The 17,518-nt window shown below is 38.4% G+C and overlaps 1 protein-coding gene across 1 annotated transcript; it reads right to left on the bottom strand.

Moving 5' to 3' along the window:
- Nucleotides 1-544: 544 nt before the first annotated feature.
- On the bottom strand, nucleotides 545-16,616 carry LTA4H (leukotriene A4 hydrolase). Its single transcript, XM_050324817.1, has 19 exons — nucleotides 16,447-16,616; nucleotides 15,369-15,499; nucleotides 12,771-12,891; nucleotides 12,219-12,287; nucleotides 11,419-11,523; nucleotides 9,089-9,141; nucleotides 8,390-8,462; nucleotides 7,939-8,079; nucleotides 7,711-7,734; nucleotides 6,771-6,841; nucleotides 6,572-6,683; nucleotides 5,529-5,670; nucleotides 5,344-5,447; nucleotides 4,869-4,939; nucleotides 4,268-4,322; nucleotides 3,335-3,430; nucleotides 2,742-2,824; nucleotides 1,385-1,489; nucleotides 545-1,072 (listed from the first exon to the last, which is right to left on the bottom strand). Exons 1-19 carry the CDS (start codon nucleotides 16,591-16,593, stop codon nucleotides 952-954), a joined length of 1,824 nt encoding a protein of 607 aa, XP_050180774.1. The 5' UTR covers nucleotides 16,594-16,616; the 3' UTR covers nucleotides 545-951.
- Between the last annotated feature and the right edge of the window lie 902 nt (nucleotides 16,617-17,518).

Genomic DNA, 17,518 nt, shown 5'->3' on the forward strand with positions numbered 1-17,518 from the left:
TATTATTAAATCCAAGCCTTTTGTCATGACCTATACTTGGTATCCTCCTCCCCCAAACCAACACTTTTTGGTTTTGTTTGTTGCTCCTTTGCATGGGGGTTATCCCAATGTCAACAGATTAAATTTATATGAACATATCTCCAGGGAAACCAGTCCTTACCAAACTCACTGCAAAACTCAGCCTAGAGATGGCAGCATTCCCCGCAACATCACCTAGGCCACCACCCTGAACTGCTGCACTGTAACAAATACAGGAAAAACAGCTCTCCCATTGTTTTTGAACTTACCTCTAAGTTGTTATGTTAGCATAAGGGGTAGTGCCCAGAACCAGCTAAAAAATGCAAATATTAAAAATATCAAACTGGGTAAGGAAAGACTTAGACTTTAGCCCTGCCACAATAATAAGTTTTGAAAATATATAGTGAGCGGGTTGAAAACTGTCTTCATAGTCTTTTTGGACTCAAAAATTTCTCCCACAACAAAACAATAAATAAAACAAAAGTATTAAATGAAAACTTTTTGCAAAGATCAATACATAGGCAAGTAGGGAATGAAAGGATTTATTTTGTAGTCTTTAGATACTTGAAGTTTCAACCACCGTGCTATGGAAAAGAATGCTGTGTACAAAGAGTCATACCATCCACCAATTAATTTTTCGTGTTTTTCAATTCAACACGACAACAATTTTCAATTCAACACCGACAAATGACTGACATCTCAGAACAGTGTGTGTGTGTTCTAAAAATTGCTTGTAACAAAAACATCCTTCCAATTCCAGAGATGTAGAAATTTTGCTGCTTTACTTGGAAATGCAAAATAGAAAGTACTGAATTTGATTTGGAAAATTAATTTTAAGCTACATCAATACCAGAGCAGTAGAGCATTTAATGGCATAATCAATCACACATATCAACAATTTGGGCAGTCTCTTCTTTCAGCAACAAGAAAATTTCACTGGTCCTGCTTCAAGTCTTTGCCCACAAGCATTGAAGTGACCGGGTGCATAGAGGGTCTATGCTCTAGAAATGTCTTGACAGCCAGATCTCGACTCTTGTCAAAACTGTAAAGGTCCCTGTAAAAGAAGGAGGAGGGAGGGGAAGTACCATTACAAAAATCTAGAAAAATAGTACAACAGGGATTTCCTCAAGGTTTTACTTTTTCCTTGAAAGCCTTGCCTTAAGGTGCATACTGGGACTAAGCTTTCTTCTATGAAAAAGAGTCAGCAAGTGGAAAGCGCCTCAGAAGAGAAGCTTGGTCACAGTGTATACAGAGAGTTCTCTATTATATCACTTAAATGTGTACCATAAATGCATTTCTATTATACATTCCATTATACTGGAAATGCCAACAGCATGAGCTCCTGCCATTTGGAGATTACTTTTACCTGAACAAGGGCCGAGTAAACTTCATCCTGCCCTGATCTGTTGCCATTTTTAGAGCCAGAGGAATAGCTTCTTCCCACTTGGACCTGATACAGAGACGCAGCCATCTGGAGATGGGGGGCAAAGAAAAAATTTGCACTTTTATTTTATTTTCATTTGTGGTGGTTGGTTATATTACAAGTCTGTTGCCATAAACACTTTGAGCACTGCTCTGTCATCACGGGAGTGAGATTCTAGCTAAGTTCAACATAAAATTTTTAGTGTTTAGCTAGCACATTAGAAAGGTGAACTTTTCCGTAAAACAGGAAAATATTGCAGCCAAGTCCCTCCAAAATGGTCTGATTATTTTCAGAAGTTATGTAATTTTTTATATTACAATAGTGTCTAGTTGCATTACGCAGAATTAGAGCTGAATTATACAGCCCTTGTCATATTTGACCAAGTGATTACAAAAACCCTGAAAAACAAACCAGCAAAAAGCCCAAACAAAATGTCACAAGCTACTGGCATGTGCTTGTTTTGTTTAAAAAAAGAGAAGAAATTCATCTTGTTACAGGAAGTTGGAACTATACTGTATGTTTAAAATATTTAGTTTTTTAAATAAGAAACAAAGAACCTCCCCCAGTTAAGGCAGAACAGTGGTGACTATTTTAAATGTACCCAAGTAGGTAACAGTAGCAAAATATGCAATACTTCAAGTTACCTTTTGAGATTACTTATCTCCCAATTGGGTACCTTTTTCCAACAAGTGACGTGGAAACATAATTTGTAAATACAAAACAGAAGAAATTAGGACGGCACAAGAATCAATTTAGCCAGAAGTAGTTACTGCTTGTTTAGGAATTTCCCCTTTGATATTTACTTTTTTTAATGAGACAAATTCTTTTTAATAGTAAGCAATAAAATGTGACCAAAAAAAATTCAAGTTGTGTTGAAAAACACACTGGTACATCACCAGAAAAACTGACTAGGTTAAGTCCTGAAGACCAGGTGCTGACTATATATTGGACAGACTGTTCACAGAGAGGCTCATCATTGTTTTATTCAATGTCACCCCCAAAATAAGTTACCAGGTCTTCAGGTTCCTTTGCTAGTGTGACAGATTAAAATAAAGCACAGCTAATCCACTGTCCACTTTGAATTCTTCTACCAGACTGTATTTGCCCAGTTCATAGTAACAGAACACCACTCTGGTAAATATGTTCGCATATGTACTTGAAAAAAAAGCCACAACAACAACAAAACCAAATCGAAAACCTGCACTAGTTCTGTACAAAGGATGTCTCAGACCAGTTATGAAGCAGGACACCGTTTCATGAAAGCATTTAATATTAGAAAAGTGCCCACACTAGAACCAACCTGAATCTTATTTCAGAATTGTGTATAGCATTGAAGTCATATACTTCCTGCATGCGTTTGACATGTGACAATGGAAGAGGTGCCTGAAAAAGAAATTGCACAGTCAGAATAAGCCAGAGGAACACTTCAAGCCAGATACTTCAAAAATAAACAGAGTAATCAAGAAAACTGATGCTATAAAGAAACTGAAATCAAACAAATATTTGTTCCTTTCACCTTTCCACAGTATTAGGGAACAGGCAAGGAATAAATGTCAGCTAATTCCCACATCCAGTACTATGGCAACATTCAAAACAAAGTATTTCTATTCCGTTTGATTTATAGCTTATTTGCTATACCATCAAATACAGACAAATTCAAGCACCTCATAGTTTTCTTTTTACCTTTCAATCCAAAATACTCTATATGTTGCTTGTTAACTGAAGAGCCAGACATAAATCAGTGAGGCAAGGCTGAAGGTTTTAATAACCATGTATGCTGAGAGCAGATTAATTTAGCAAAACTTAGAAGAACAACTTAATTCCAAAGCACAGTAGGGCTTCTGTGTCTGCTTTTGTGATACCAGAATCAAGTCACCCCAGGTGCACATTCACCTCCAGAAGCAACAGTGCCAGGAACTCAATTAACTGATGAGATGACATTTCCTTCAGGTCTGCTGAGTTGAATGACCCCAAGTCACTTTCTTTTGCCTAAAAGAGAATGATTACTTAATTTTTAATAGGTATGTAAAAAGTACAATAAGGTGCAATTTTCTGTTTAGACATCCGCACTGTCGAGCCATATCACATAAAGAAGATACTGATTTGTATCTGTGCAGGATGTTACAATAAGGGGAAAGGAGGGATTTAAGCTGCTGTCTGATGTTTGTATTCTTCAGTTATTTTCTCTCCACTGATCTTTTTATCTCCACTGTCTTTCTGTTAGTTAAGCGAAAAATCAAATACTTTTTTAATAAAAAGTAACATTAAGAAGAAGAAAGTTAAAAGATAGCATTCAAGTACATTGAAAAGCCACAGAGTTAACAAAAGGAAGGTATGCTGAATTCTCTATTAGTTGTATGTTTTTAATGGTTAAAATTAGGAGAAAATTATGTGGTATTAGTTACTTATTATAACTTATGTATTTCAGTTTTTGATGCGACATGCATAACTCCATTATAATGTAGCAGAACTACTGCTGATACAGTATAATCAGTGATGCAGAGATACTTTGGCATTTGTTTTTAAATTAAGCCATAATACCAGGGTCTCAAAAAGAATATTTTCAGTTCAGTTACTATGTATGTTTAACAAGAAGCTGGCTATGTGCCTTGTTAAAACATGTACCTTACTTCACCAACATAAGTCATAGCTAATCCACAAACTCTGAAGAAAGCCTAGTCTAGGAAATGCAAAATCTCTGGAAGCCAAACTGTCACCACAAATACATACTCTCTCAGCAAACAGTAGATTTCAAAAAAGAAGTGTTCACTTTGTACAACAAAGCTTTACAAGATACAGACACCTCAGCATTCTTTAACTACTCACTTCAATCCATCTTTGGCTCAAGGCAACACAAGCATTTGCTAGTGTCATATCATACCTGTCAAATATTAAAAACAAAGGATCACACTTTGGAAACACAAAAGGCTCCTGTAATATTTTTTACAAGAACGATTAGAAATTATTCTCCAGTGGCTCCACATTTGTTCATTGTATGCTCTGACTCAATACTGCAACACAATTTACAAAAGATACCACAAAATATATTTCAGTTTTAATTAGAAGCACTTTGTGCATAGATGACACTATCTCTTGATCCCACAGACTCCTAAAATGATTAATACTTCTCAGCATATATGCTCATGCATATATTATAGCTTAAAGCTGAAAAGAGAACACTGTTGTAACGAAGTGCCAGAAAAAACAATCTTTCCTGGCAACTTTCAAAGCAAAATGAATTTCCACCGGAATAAAAGACTGAAAATGTTAAGTGACATTTTTTTCTCCTACATAGTAGTAGGGCATTCTCTAATAACATGTTTGTAAGAAGACTTTCACTCTGTTCACAAGCTGTTTCATGACTAATTGGAAAAATCACATGTAATCTGAAGAAGGAAAAGATGAACTTTAGAAGAATGCAGCTTACGTAGGCTTCACTGGTGGCATTCCTGGAGCATGAAACCATGCATTCCAATCAACTTTATCAAGAACATCTACCTACAAAGCAACACAAAATCTTATTAAATTTTAAATGTGATTACGGGTTTTGTTGTTGTTCTTTTCTGTTTGGTTGGTTTTTTGTTTGATTGCAATTGTTTTTTGAGAAAAGTATACCCTATGAAATCTAGTTTCAACCCTTTTTTTTGCTTTGTTAACACTGCTCCATTTACCATGGAGAATCCCATACAGATTACTTCAAAACAAAATATTCCCTTCTATGGTAAGAAAAAAAAAAAAAGGGCATCATAATGCAAACCTATTTTTACAAGGTTCCAGATTACATCGTACTAAGATCTTGAAATAAAGAAAGATAAAGACTGATCTTTAAAGATGATAAATCATGAGCTATACCATTATTTACATAATTAAAAGGTTTCAAGTGATTTTAAATACTACTCAACCTTATCCTTGAAGTAGGAGTACAAGAACTTCTTCCAGTCCTCCGTTACTATGCTCTTATAAGCAAACTGCTGAACGTAAGCCTTCAAGAAGCCCATGAAGACATCTAACAGTTAAAAAACAAATTGTTCCAGTATTTGAAATTAAAATGGAAAACAATAATATATAAGGTCTGACTAACACTTACCTGCTCCTCCAAGAAGTTGTTCAAGGTAAAAAAGCAAAGCAAAGCCTTTCTCATATGGAACAGATGAAAAGGCAACATCAGGATCTACATCCAGATCAAGGACAAGGTTTGTTACAGGATTTTTATCTCCAAGAGTATTTATCTGTGTCAAAAAAACACAAGAAAAGATATTCATCTAGGAAAACTAGCACTCTTCCAAATCACTACTAATTCTCTCCATGAAGCATAAACCATCCAAAACTAAGACAAAGCATTCTCTCTCATTATTGTTCCTGAAGTTCTGAATATGCACAAAACATAGTTTACTAAAATTTTTCTCATTTATCAGTGCCTGATCGTGTAATGAACAGAAAGATGTTAAGATCAATCACCTTGTGCTCCAGCTGTCATAACCATGAGCACCTATTAAACTACCTATATGTATCCCTTTATTAATACACTATTTAACCACCTGATTTAAATGGTTGATATGAAGAAAAAATACGAGGAGAAAATATTGATCATAAACCAGGTAAATCACCAAACAGAATGAGAGGGCTGGAAATACCACAGACTGAAAACCTGAAAACTAAGGTTTGACTATGCTATCTAAACACAAAACTACACAACCCTTTTAGACAGTAAGAGATTCGGAATATGCTCAATTTTAATGCAGTACATGGGGAAAAAAAATCAGTTACTTGCATGAGGCATTGGAAATTTGGATGGTCATGCACGCAGATGATTTTGACAAGCATTCAGCTGCCTGCCAGTATGGCAACCGGTAACACTGCAACTTAGCCATACCCAGAATAAGGAGAGTCTGTAAAGATGTTAATTCTTACAGAACAGCTTAAAACAGTTTAAAAAGCTTCATCTAATCTGTGTATATTAAGCTTGGGAAGCAATCACACACCTTGGAATCAAAGTTGTTTATCATCTAATAAGAAAGTTTTAGGAAAGCTGACTCAATGAATTTTATTTGTGGGAAATACATGAAAACAGCTTTTTTAATTTAGACATAGGCTTAAGCATAAAGTTATGATAACTTTAAAAATATTTACCGTATTCTGCAGTTCTCTCCAACCTCCCAGGGCTTGAAAGTGCCTGAACTGCTCACCAAACAACCGACCACTAATCCTGCGTTCCAAGTATACAGTATGACCCTCATTCAGCCTAGAAATACATTGATAAAGTCAGCACCGGTAGGAGGGCAAAATGAATTTGGTCAGTCTCTTTACAGAGACTGAACATCATACCTACCAAAAATGCTGCCATGTTTTGTTGGTTACCAAGTTTCCTGTCCAGCTATGAGAGATTTCATGAGCAATAACCTAAAACACAGAAAACAGATCTACCATTTAGACTCCTCTGGAAAAGGATAATCAAATCCCAGCAGAAAGAATAAAATCCTAATGGGATCTTCTTTACTACATTACATTCCCAAAGCCAGCCACCATTCACAGTTCTGTAGACCTATCCATATAAATTTTAAGTAGAGGACTAACTCCCCTAACAAACCCTCTACAGAAATAATTTTTAATGCCCAGCCTGCAAGTCACAGAGCCACACTGATCAACAAAAATCCTTTGGTAGCTTGGTGTAGGTAACTTGTTTATGAAATCACATTTCAGAATACAGAATACCAAGTGATGGACTAGTATTACTTTCCCACCTAAGCAACTTCTGCAGTGCTGGGATTTTCCAAAGTATCAAACTGGAAGTCACCCCTGGAAGGCTGATGATGCACAATACATTAAAAAGTACCAACGGCAAATATTTCAGTATTCCTGGTATAAGACAATTTTTTTTTTCTTTAGCAGTACCTCAGTCTAGTAGAAAGACATATGAAATAAAACAATACTCAGAGCTCTCGATTTTCAAAAAGAAAAAATTGCTCAAATTGCACTCACTATTTGCACTTTAAAGAAAATTTTACATAATATGAGTTGTAGTTCATAGACACACACACAGACGAAGTTCCCTACAAACAATTTCAATGAGGCCAATTCAGCTGTGGTTTTTAAACATATCTAAACACAGGTGTTGTGGTTTAACAGGACAGGAAAACAGCTACAGAGCAGCTAACCTCAGTCAACCCCCTATGCATACAGACACCATCTGTCCATTATATGAAATACATACATCTCCAGTTTTCTGGAATTTACTTAGAACAAAAACCATGAAACTATTTTGGACTTACATTTGACAGAGAGCGATCACCTGCCTAAAAAAAGGAAAAGAAAAAGACAAGTTATTTGTCAGTTCAAGTAAACCTCACTTAATGCAGTTTCTTGTATGATTCCTAACTCCAAAGGAGGTAGGAACAGGTCTGTCTAAGAAAATTAACATGATTTGTACATTAATATCCATCACTTGATGGATAAAAGTCAACTTATCCTTAGGGCTTGCTTATCACTGTTATACTTACCAATAGTGTTGGAGTTACAAAAGTAAGACAAGGATTCTCCATACCACCATAAGGAAAAGAAGGTGGTAAGACTAACAAATCATACTGTCCCCATACATAAGGTCCTGCTAAATCTTCTGCTATTTTCAGCATTGCTTCAGTCTGAAACAAGAATCCACATTAGTTTCTAAGATGATTTCTGACTACAAACACTGAATAAATAATAAGCAATTATTATTATTATTATCTTTCATATTCTGTCACCATGGTGAGGCCCACATGCAAAATGAGTACAAGACTGTATCAATATGCACTTTCAGTAATAATTTTGTGCTGCAAATATTTTTGGGAGTGGGAAGTAGAGAAACAAGAGCTACAGGTGAATAAAATGGCTAACCCCAGTCCGTTCCTTTTCCAATACTATGTGAAATAGTTTACAAAACTTTTGTTGTGGCTGTTGTTGATTACCTACCTCAGAAAATTCATAGGCTGATTTGTCCACTAGCTCCTTTTCAGCCCACACCAGTGTCCTTGGGCCAATCTTTCTGTTGAAAGTAAACACCAATAAGACACTAGGAACCAGAAATAATTCTATGGGAAACTAATACAGAAAGCATATGTTTAACTTTGCTCGAGTAACTCATGTTGCAGAAGAAACTTATTAGTCTTAGTTTTTTTCTCTCCACTGCTGAAGTAAATCCTTAGCAAACAAAACAAACAATATGCATCCACTGTTCAGCACAAAAGAATAGGAAAACCACTTACAGATTTTTAAATGCTGTAAAGCCCTAATCTAAATGCATTATTACGGCCTAGATCAACACAACCTTGTGCAGATGAGAAATGAAGCTGAAGCTGTACTTATCTGCCTTTTGTACACGGTAAGGCTTATCTGCTGCCCGAGAAAGAAGATCTATTTCCTGTGCTAAATTGTAAACCCCTGAGGGCTTTTTCACTTCCAAACACTTCAGGCAATTTCTCTAACTTACAGCAAAAGTAAAAGGATTATGCAAGAGCAAATCAAGATACCTGCAGTTTGATATAAACAGGCTAACCAAACCTTTAAACCTTTTAAAACTAGAAGAAAGACCGAGAAACAAATTTTTTAAAAAGTTAACTCTGAAGATTTATTATGGTTTTTAATATTTATACATTGTGCAGATTCACTCACCTGCTTTCTAAAGCTCCAACCACTAAAGCAAACAAGTAGCAAGGTATGGGAATCTATTAAAGAACATGAGGAAAAAAAAGAAATCTTATTTGTGATGTGATTTATCAAGACCACTGATTCAGAGAAAAACAAAGATACGTAAATGAAGAAATTTTCCTCTACAGTTTCCTAACTTAAAGGCAGGTATTGTTTTTTTAAAGGCACTCCCCTAATTTTTTACTCCCCAAATGATAGTCTATAGGATGTACTTGCTTCAAAGATGCTTCATGGAAAAGCCACAAAGTTGTAAGTATCGTCTCTGTTTGAAAAAATATGAATACAAAAATGCTGCTGGTTTGGTATCTGTTCAAAAGAAAGTCAGTTTCCCATATTCATTTCCATTCAATTAAATTGTATGGAAGGAGAAGCTAAGAGACACTGTTTGGATAATGGGCAGTTTTATCACACAGAAAGGTGCAGGAAGACCTTTAATGAAACAAACAAGAATATTTAGGGATACAAAGAATTCTGGAAAAATCAAAATTTATGTGTTTGATTTCCATGTCTGTAATTAAGATAAACTCTGAGTATTTGTTATTTTTATGAAATAACTCCAGACTGGACTATCTTCAGAGAAATGTTTTCTCCAAGTGCTCTGGAAAGAAAAGGGGATAATACAGTCATCCCTGTAAGAGTTCCACTTTATCTGATTAACACTGTTAAATAAGTAATACTTTACACCATAATTAGTTGGAGACAACATTACAGAAAAATTTTTCCACCGTTATCCCTAAACCATTTAAATATAATTTATTAAAATACCTGTATCATCATGTGTTTTAATTTTACCTATTAACCCACAGAACATATTCTTGAAAGGAACTAAAGTCCACTGATTTACAGAACAGACAAGTTATTAAAAACTGTCAATATATCCCTATATTTTCATGTCCAATTTGCTATTCTGACATTTTGAAATTCAAATGTCAATGGCTCTTGCGTTGTAAACTCATTTTTACAGAGGTTGGTCTCCACTACACTTCTCACCAGCCTGCCCTTGCAAGAGCAAAAAAAGTAGTTTTAGGTAAGCTCAGCCCACATACATATCTGAGAGCTTGATGCATTTGCCTCTTTCATCTCAGGAAACACACTTGTCTTTTTTCATTTATATATTTTGTGCTTAATGCAATTTTTTGTTAAAAGAAAAACATGTCTTTTCTAGAAAATAATCGTTTTCTAGATTAGAAAGCATTATACATTTTCAATCAGACTAAATGTTATTCCTTGTACAGGTTCACCAAACTTATCAACAATGTATCTCTAGACAATATAGAGCTCTGGATAACACACAACATAGAAACCTTAAGTACTAGACTGTGAGTGGCAAATGTTTTGGCTCCACAGAGAAGGCAAAGCACTGCATATTAATGAGTTCTCAGATAACATAATTATTTTTCCCTCTCTGCCTTCTTGCCTCCCTCGGGTTTCATTTGGTTGCACTGTGAAATCTAAGAGCTGTTGCCGTTCAGAGAAAGTTCCCCTCCTCTCCTCTAATCACAGAATTCCATCCCTCCTTGCAGTCATTAAGTCTCTGAACAGCCCAGATCTTCTATAAAAACAATTTATATTTCAAACTTAGGTTAATTTTATCTGCTTGTTCAGCAAAATGAACTAGGATCACCAAGAGATCCCATAAACATCAGAACTGTAACCCAAAAACCTGTGAGAACAAAAATGCCAGAAGAGTAAATTGAGTAAATTATGAGCAGTGGAATCATTAAAGTAGCTGCACCACTTAACAGCATTTCATCCAGAGAACAGTAATATTTAATTCCCTGAAGATACTTTCCATAGAAGCCAAAGTTTTCACAGTAAAAAAAAAATTTGCCTAACTTTAAGCTAAAAATTGGTTCCAATGCTGAGCTTCACTGCTAAGATCTTGGTGAGCTTAAAATTTGCAGTATAAGTTTTCCAAAACTTGCTCCGATGTTATTTGCATCTGCATTATTTTCCAAGAATCAGCGCAGGCAGAAAGGGTTTTGACAAGACTATCTTTGAGCACACCAAATATTTTCAAAACCCAAATTTGGCTTTTCTGGGAATGCAAAAAAGACCAGTAAACACCGCCAGCACTTATTGGTTGTCTTCTCAGAACAAGATCTGAGGTATCTGAAATACGAGGTATTATGGATCCCCAGATCCATAATACCTCCTATTTCTAGAATAGCAAAGACCCACCATGAGTAGTCACATGATTTCTGATGACATCAAAACCATCTCTGAAGTGATTGTGAATTGCATGAGCCAGGAATAAGACCTTGGGCATCCATGTACTCTCCTGGAGCACTTACATTCTGACTGAAACGGTATATCTTCCGACTGCTGTCCTCTGGGTCAGGCATCTCTCCATCACGATTAGCGCTCATGAGAGCCACCAGCTCTTTCGGAACGGATATCTGAAAGGTTACCCAACTATAAGCAGTGCAGGTGGTACACAGGGTTACACAACAGACTAGAAGCAGTGCTAACAAAGTGATAACAAAGAGTAGCCCGGATTGTTCTGTTGGTAAGTCACCTCCGTCAAGTAGAATGTAAGGCATGTGGAAAATTTTGTCTTGAAGTCTGGTAGTATTTAATTAAGCCGAAGGATTATCTCCACCAGAAGTTAAAAGTCTCACTTTCTTCAGACAACAGAATTATAATGTCATATTGCACATCTTGCTTTTTGATTCCTTAAAACAATCAAACTATTGAACTGCAAAGATCCCCTAACTATGTAGCAGAATATATTACTTAAAGGACTACATAAGAGTAATTTCAAGTATTTTTATGCTACAGCACTCTTTGTTGTCTTACTGTCCATTCTTCTTAATTTTAGGACTTGTTTCTTTCTTCCTACTGCACTTTTTTCTTTTGGAAACAGATATGTGTGAATGAAAAGAGTTTTTATATATATATCAGAAAACAGAAAAGCTAGAGAACTACTACAGGGAAGATAAACATTTCTTGGCTCTTACATTAAGCTAAAAGTCAACATTCTCTGTTTTTATTTTAGGCCACATGCTGGCAGCTACAAAAAGTCCCCAATATAAATTCACCCATTGTTGCAGTTGTCTTTAGTTAAGACACACATTGACTTGGGTTCATCTACCTCCGCATAGTAGGTTAGCTTCACGGCAGGTGTGTCTTGGCATGGAAAGATGGCTCTGCAGTGGGTAGACTAGAGAGGGAGAAAAGAAAAAAGTTAAAACATAACAGCCTTTCTAATGCAGAGGACTAGAAATAAATCAACTAATGTTATCGTGGAAATCTATCCAGCTCCTCCAGAGAATTCATTCTCTACAAACCAATACTTCTGTCACTTATAGCTGACAGTAGTTTTCATAGTTAAGGCTTTTGTAAAAGAAATAATGGTAGGCAAGACAGATCAGTAGCCACACATATCGATTACAAAATACTGTATGTTCTTCATCAGTATACTGGAGAGGATAAAGCACTTACAGAATTATTAAACTGCAAACGTAATAAAAATCTCATCAGTAACCTGGCAATAAGTGCTTCCCTTTAGGACCTTTGACATGCACAATTAGAAGTTATGGGCTACTGAACTTTCCCTTAGCAGACTTCCTCTCTAGCTCTGTAGAAATCAGAGGAAAATTATAGTGGCATGCAAACAAGCTTAAAAAAGAAAACAAAACTCAACCTGACACTGGCTGAAGAGAAATGGGTGTTTCTTTCCAGAAGTTTGCTCTGGAGTAAACCACTGGAGAGCGGAAGACTTTGGAGAGCTTTCAAAAGAGATTTCAACAATTGCTTCCTGTCCCCTGTGTAATAAAGAACATAGACTGTTTTGACACAAATCCTGATCACACTGAAATACCTCTACAAAGACTTCTGGAAAATAGGTCTGCAGCACTGTCTCAAAAGCATTAAAAATGAGAACACGTAGCATACTAAGAAACACTTTCTCTTTCAATTATCATAGTAAAGATTAGACAGTTTATTTCAATTTTTATGTCAAAACACTTCTATTATTGTTTTTACTAACCATAAATTTTTCCTTTCCTCTCTTTAAGGAGAACAAGGACTTTTTCTTTAAACAATTTGGGCCAGCTACATATGTATAGTTCTGTCACAACTATCTAACATTGCACATAAACATATAAAAAACCCACTACAATGCTCAAACAAAAAAGTGCAAAACCCTATGTAAGAAAATACAAGATTAACACAATGTGTATTCTGTAAATAAAAATAATTTAGACTTTGCTACTGATGCTAATGTTCTGTAAGTATGATCCTTAAGCAGAAAAAAAAAAAACCTGAAAATTTTCAGTAATGACTGAAAATCCCTACTAACAGTAGGGTTAACAAGAAAAATAAAAATGTTCAAATTTTATTCAGGGTTTCAGAATTGGTGTAAAGTAAAAACTAACAGTTCTGTGAAAGACAGGTATCACCTTGCTAACAAGAGAACACACGCAAACCTGACACATTCATACTCACTCATACATTTATTTATTAAAACCATATCTTAACCACCACTGACACCAAAAGCACACAGAAGTAATTGCTTCTGTTCTCAGAAAGTTCCAGGTTATACACACAACTTTCTGGAATAAACAATCCAACCATAAACCAGAACAAACTTCAGCTAATCAGAGGAGTTGGACATTACATAAGCTGACCAAGTACACATACCTGGTTTATAACCAGCATTCCAAAGTACATATTCAAAAAGAAAAGAGAAAATACTTTGTATTACCATAAAGACACATTGCTTTCTGAACAGTCAGACTGTCAGTTGTAACTCCTACCCTTTCCTATCGCCATTTTATTGATACTTACATGGGGGACTATATCTCATACAAAATTATAAATTCTTACAGTCACAACTCATAACTCTAACTCCCCTTTTTTTCTTACAAGGAAATTTAGCACTAAAAAGAAAAAAAAGGCATCTGAAAGTCAAACAAAAGAAACAGGCCTACATTTTTGTGTGGACTGTTTGTTCAAGTACGTAATTTGTACAGTTTCCTATTAGATCATAAGTGTTTCCCAGAAGGGACAGCTATTGTACAACATTCCTTTCTCTTTCACATTATGTGTGTTTCCAAATTGCATTAATTCAAAGCATAACATGAACAAAAAAATTAGAGACCAGACAAGAGTTTTTAGAGGTAGTAACTAGTTCTGAAACCCAAACAGTAAGAAGCTACTTAGTACGTAACTGTATTCAAACAAGGAAACTTCCTCATACAATCACAGCTTTGGCACCATAGAGGGGTAAGATAACACGGAGTCACAATATATAAAGCAAACTACCAAAAAGCATCTTGTAATTTGGCAACAACCTTTAAATTCATGGAATTTAAGAGGCAGACTATGGTTAGTTCATTCTCCATCATGCTGCAAAAACTCAAGTCCCAGTTTTCAGGGACGTGCTCTATGGGGAACTTGATGCAAGAGAGGAGCCCCGAAGAGGAGCTACAAGGACTGCCTGAAACAATCCCTCATCCTTGGCCATATTGATCACCACCATTGGTCTACCCTGGCCTCCAATCGGGAGGCCTGGAGACACACCATCTATAACGCTGCTGCTGCTTTTGAGAACACACGCAGGATCACTCTCGAGGAGAAAAGACAACGCAGAAAGAATCGCGTCTTGTCGATATCACCTGGGGAGTCTTTCTGCTGTGCCTTCTGCAACCGGACTTGTCTATCTCGCATTGGCCTTTTTAGCCATCAGCGCGCTTGTCGCAAGCATGGGTAGAGCCCTTCTCAAATCTTCGTTCGCGAAGCCTAGCCATGATGATGATGAGTGTAGTCAACACAATAAAACTTTTATTATTTGAAAACATGCTTCTATCTAATCATAGTGGTAACCCGAAGTTCTACAGAAATGCAGAGTCAGCCCTTGTGTAAAAGAATGGCAAACTCTGTAACTCTGGGCTGTAACTCTATAGGTACTACACTGTAGCAACTCTGAAAAGACAGAATTCAGGTGGTTGAAGCCTGATGAGAAGCACTGCAAAAATTCTGATACATTACACATTATTTTGCTACTCGGTTTAGCAAGTAATTTTGTACATGATGTATGACCTGGGAGTAGGTAAAAAGACTCCCAAAGTTTTGGCTAACGAAAGCCAAATATCAAATTAATCTACAAGATCATACCAAATGTATGCAACACACTAATTTTAGTCCCTCTGCAAGCTCTACACAACAACCCTACAGGCAGACAAGCAGCTTATACAGTGCATTTTGGAAACCACCTAAAGGAACAGATAAAGGTGTGTACCTTCTTAGTTCCTTAGGAAACGTGATTTCCAGGGGGCTCCCCTTGAAACTGTGCTTTTCCCCAAAAGCAAATTGTGCATCCTGTCCATTTATGGTCACTTTAAATACCTGTACATCTCTTGTATCCAAAACCTGCAATGAAGAAAACAATACGTACCTGTAAAATAGTGTACTAATAAATGCCGTGTTTATGAAATCTTGAACACAAGTCTCTCCGAAGGAAAAAGTATTTACTAATAAAACCAGAAAAACTGCCTAATTGGGAACCAGCATTTTAAGAGAGCAGCACTGAACTGGGAAAACTGGAGGAGAAAGAGGAAAAAACCCAGCTTCTGATGATGGAAGCAGAGACAGGAGTTTACTAAGTGAACTATGAAGGTAGCGGGCTTCACAGTACTGCAATCAAGTGCAAAACGATATAAAAGCCCCTGCCAAGGCTTCCATCCTGGAACAAGACACCGTGAATCCAGGCTTTCACTCAACAGAAGATGAATTAAATAGTGCAGCAGTCCCATTTGTAGCTCGAGGGAAGTGTTACTTTTTATTACTTACAAAATTGGGCTTTTTTCTTAAAAACTAAGTGCCGACTGCATAAGAATTTTATGGAGTCAGCATGAGAAAAAGCCCATAAATCCCAAACTTCACATATAAAGAGGAGCTAAAGAGGCTGATACGCTTATTTGCACAGATAACCGAGAAAGCAGCTGGCATAACGAAACACACACGTGAAAAAGCCCTAAGTGCAGTTTTCCAGTAATTTATTCCCATCTTTTCGGCAACACCCTCTTCGTCGTTTCAACGGGAAGAGACACATTTCTGCCCTTCCTCTGCCCACCGCGCCGGCTCCGGGGGGGCAGGCGGGAACCGGCGGGCTGCCAGGCGCTGTCAGCCGCCGAGCGCGGGGGTCCGGGGAGGGCCAAGCGGCGGGAGGGAAGGCAGGCGAGCAGGAAGGACCGGGAGACGCCGGCCGTGGGAGGGGAAGGACGCGGGAGACAGGTGGGGGAAGGCGATAGCGGCGGGGGCTCCGCGGGGGTCTCCCCTCACCCCTCACCCTCAGCCCCCTCCCCCCCCGCCGTTACCAGGCAGCGCAGCGCCTCGCGCTCGGCGCGCGCGGTGAGAGCGACCGTGCCCCGCAGCGCCCGCGCGCCGAAGTCGGCGCGGCAGCGCAGGTGGAGGTGCCGCGTGAGGCAGCACGCGGGCGACGAGAACGAGCTCGAGTCCGCCATCGCTCGCGCGCCGTCTGCCCGCCCCGCGCCCGACCGCCCGCCGCGGGAGGAGCGGGGCCGGCCCGCGCGCCGGGCCCTGGGAGCTGTAGTGCCGCCCGGGGGGCACCGCGCCGGGAACTACAGCTACCGGCGTGCAGCGCGGAGGGGCGGGGCGGGCTTACCGCGCAGCATGGTTGGCCCGGAGGGACGGGGTTGGCCCACCGTTGGGCCGTGAGCCACCAACACAATGTGAGCATTGCTGCGGCAGCCTGGGTTGTACAGTTCCTCGTTAGTATAGTGGTAAGTATCCCCGCCTGTCACGCGGGAGACCGGGGTTCGATTCCCCGACGGGGAGGTACAAGCGTTTTTTGCTCACTGCATGCACTCCCCACGCAGGAATAGATTTTTGGAGAATCAAAGACGTTCTCACACTGCTGTTAGAAGAGCACCGCAACTCTAAAACCAGAAGAACAGAGCAAAAGGCATGGGACATGGCTGCCCACCTCCCATACTGCAGTGTCTCACAAGCTCAGCTGCAGAGCTGGGAGCAAACCCAGGGAAAGTATTTCCATATTTAAATGGCTCAATCAGCTGAGCAGGATGGTCAAGCCTTTCAAAAACATTCACCCTTTTTCTTAAACCAGAATGGAAAAAAACCAAACCCAGCCTCACCTGACGTAGAAATAATGGGAAGAGGGACAGGTCAAATGGGCACAGCAGAAGAGGGAATGTGGATAGGCCAGAGGCATCATGACTGCAGCCCATCATTTTAACTCTCAAAACAAGAACTTTGGTGACCAGAAAGCCCCAAGGCTACACCAGACTCTGACCTGAGCCTGTACATCCAGCTAGCAGGCCGGTGCCATCTGCTGCACTAGCCAAGACTACATTGCAGAACAGCTGTGAGGCTCCAGCATCCCTGCTTGCCTTTGCTTAATATCACTGA

This window comes from Myiozetetes cayanensis, unplaced genomic scaffold, assembly GCF_022539395.1.
Source record: "Myiozetetes cayanensis isolate MyiCay16 unplaced genomic scaffold, myiCay2020 scf3, whole genome shotgun sequence".
NCBI lineage: Eukaryota > Metazoa > Chordata > Aves > Passeriformes > Tyrannidae > Myiozetetes > Myiozetetes cayanensis.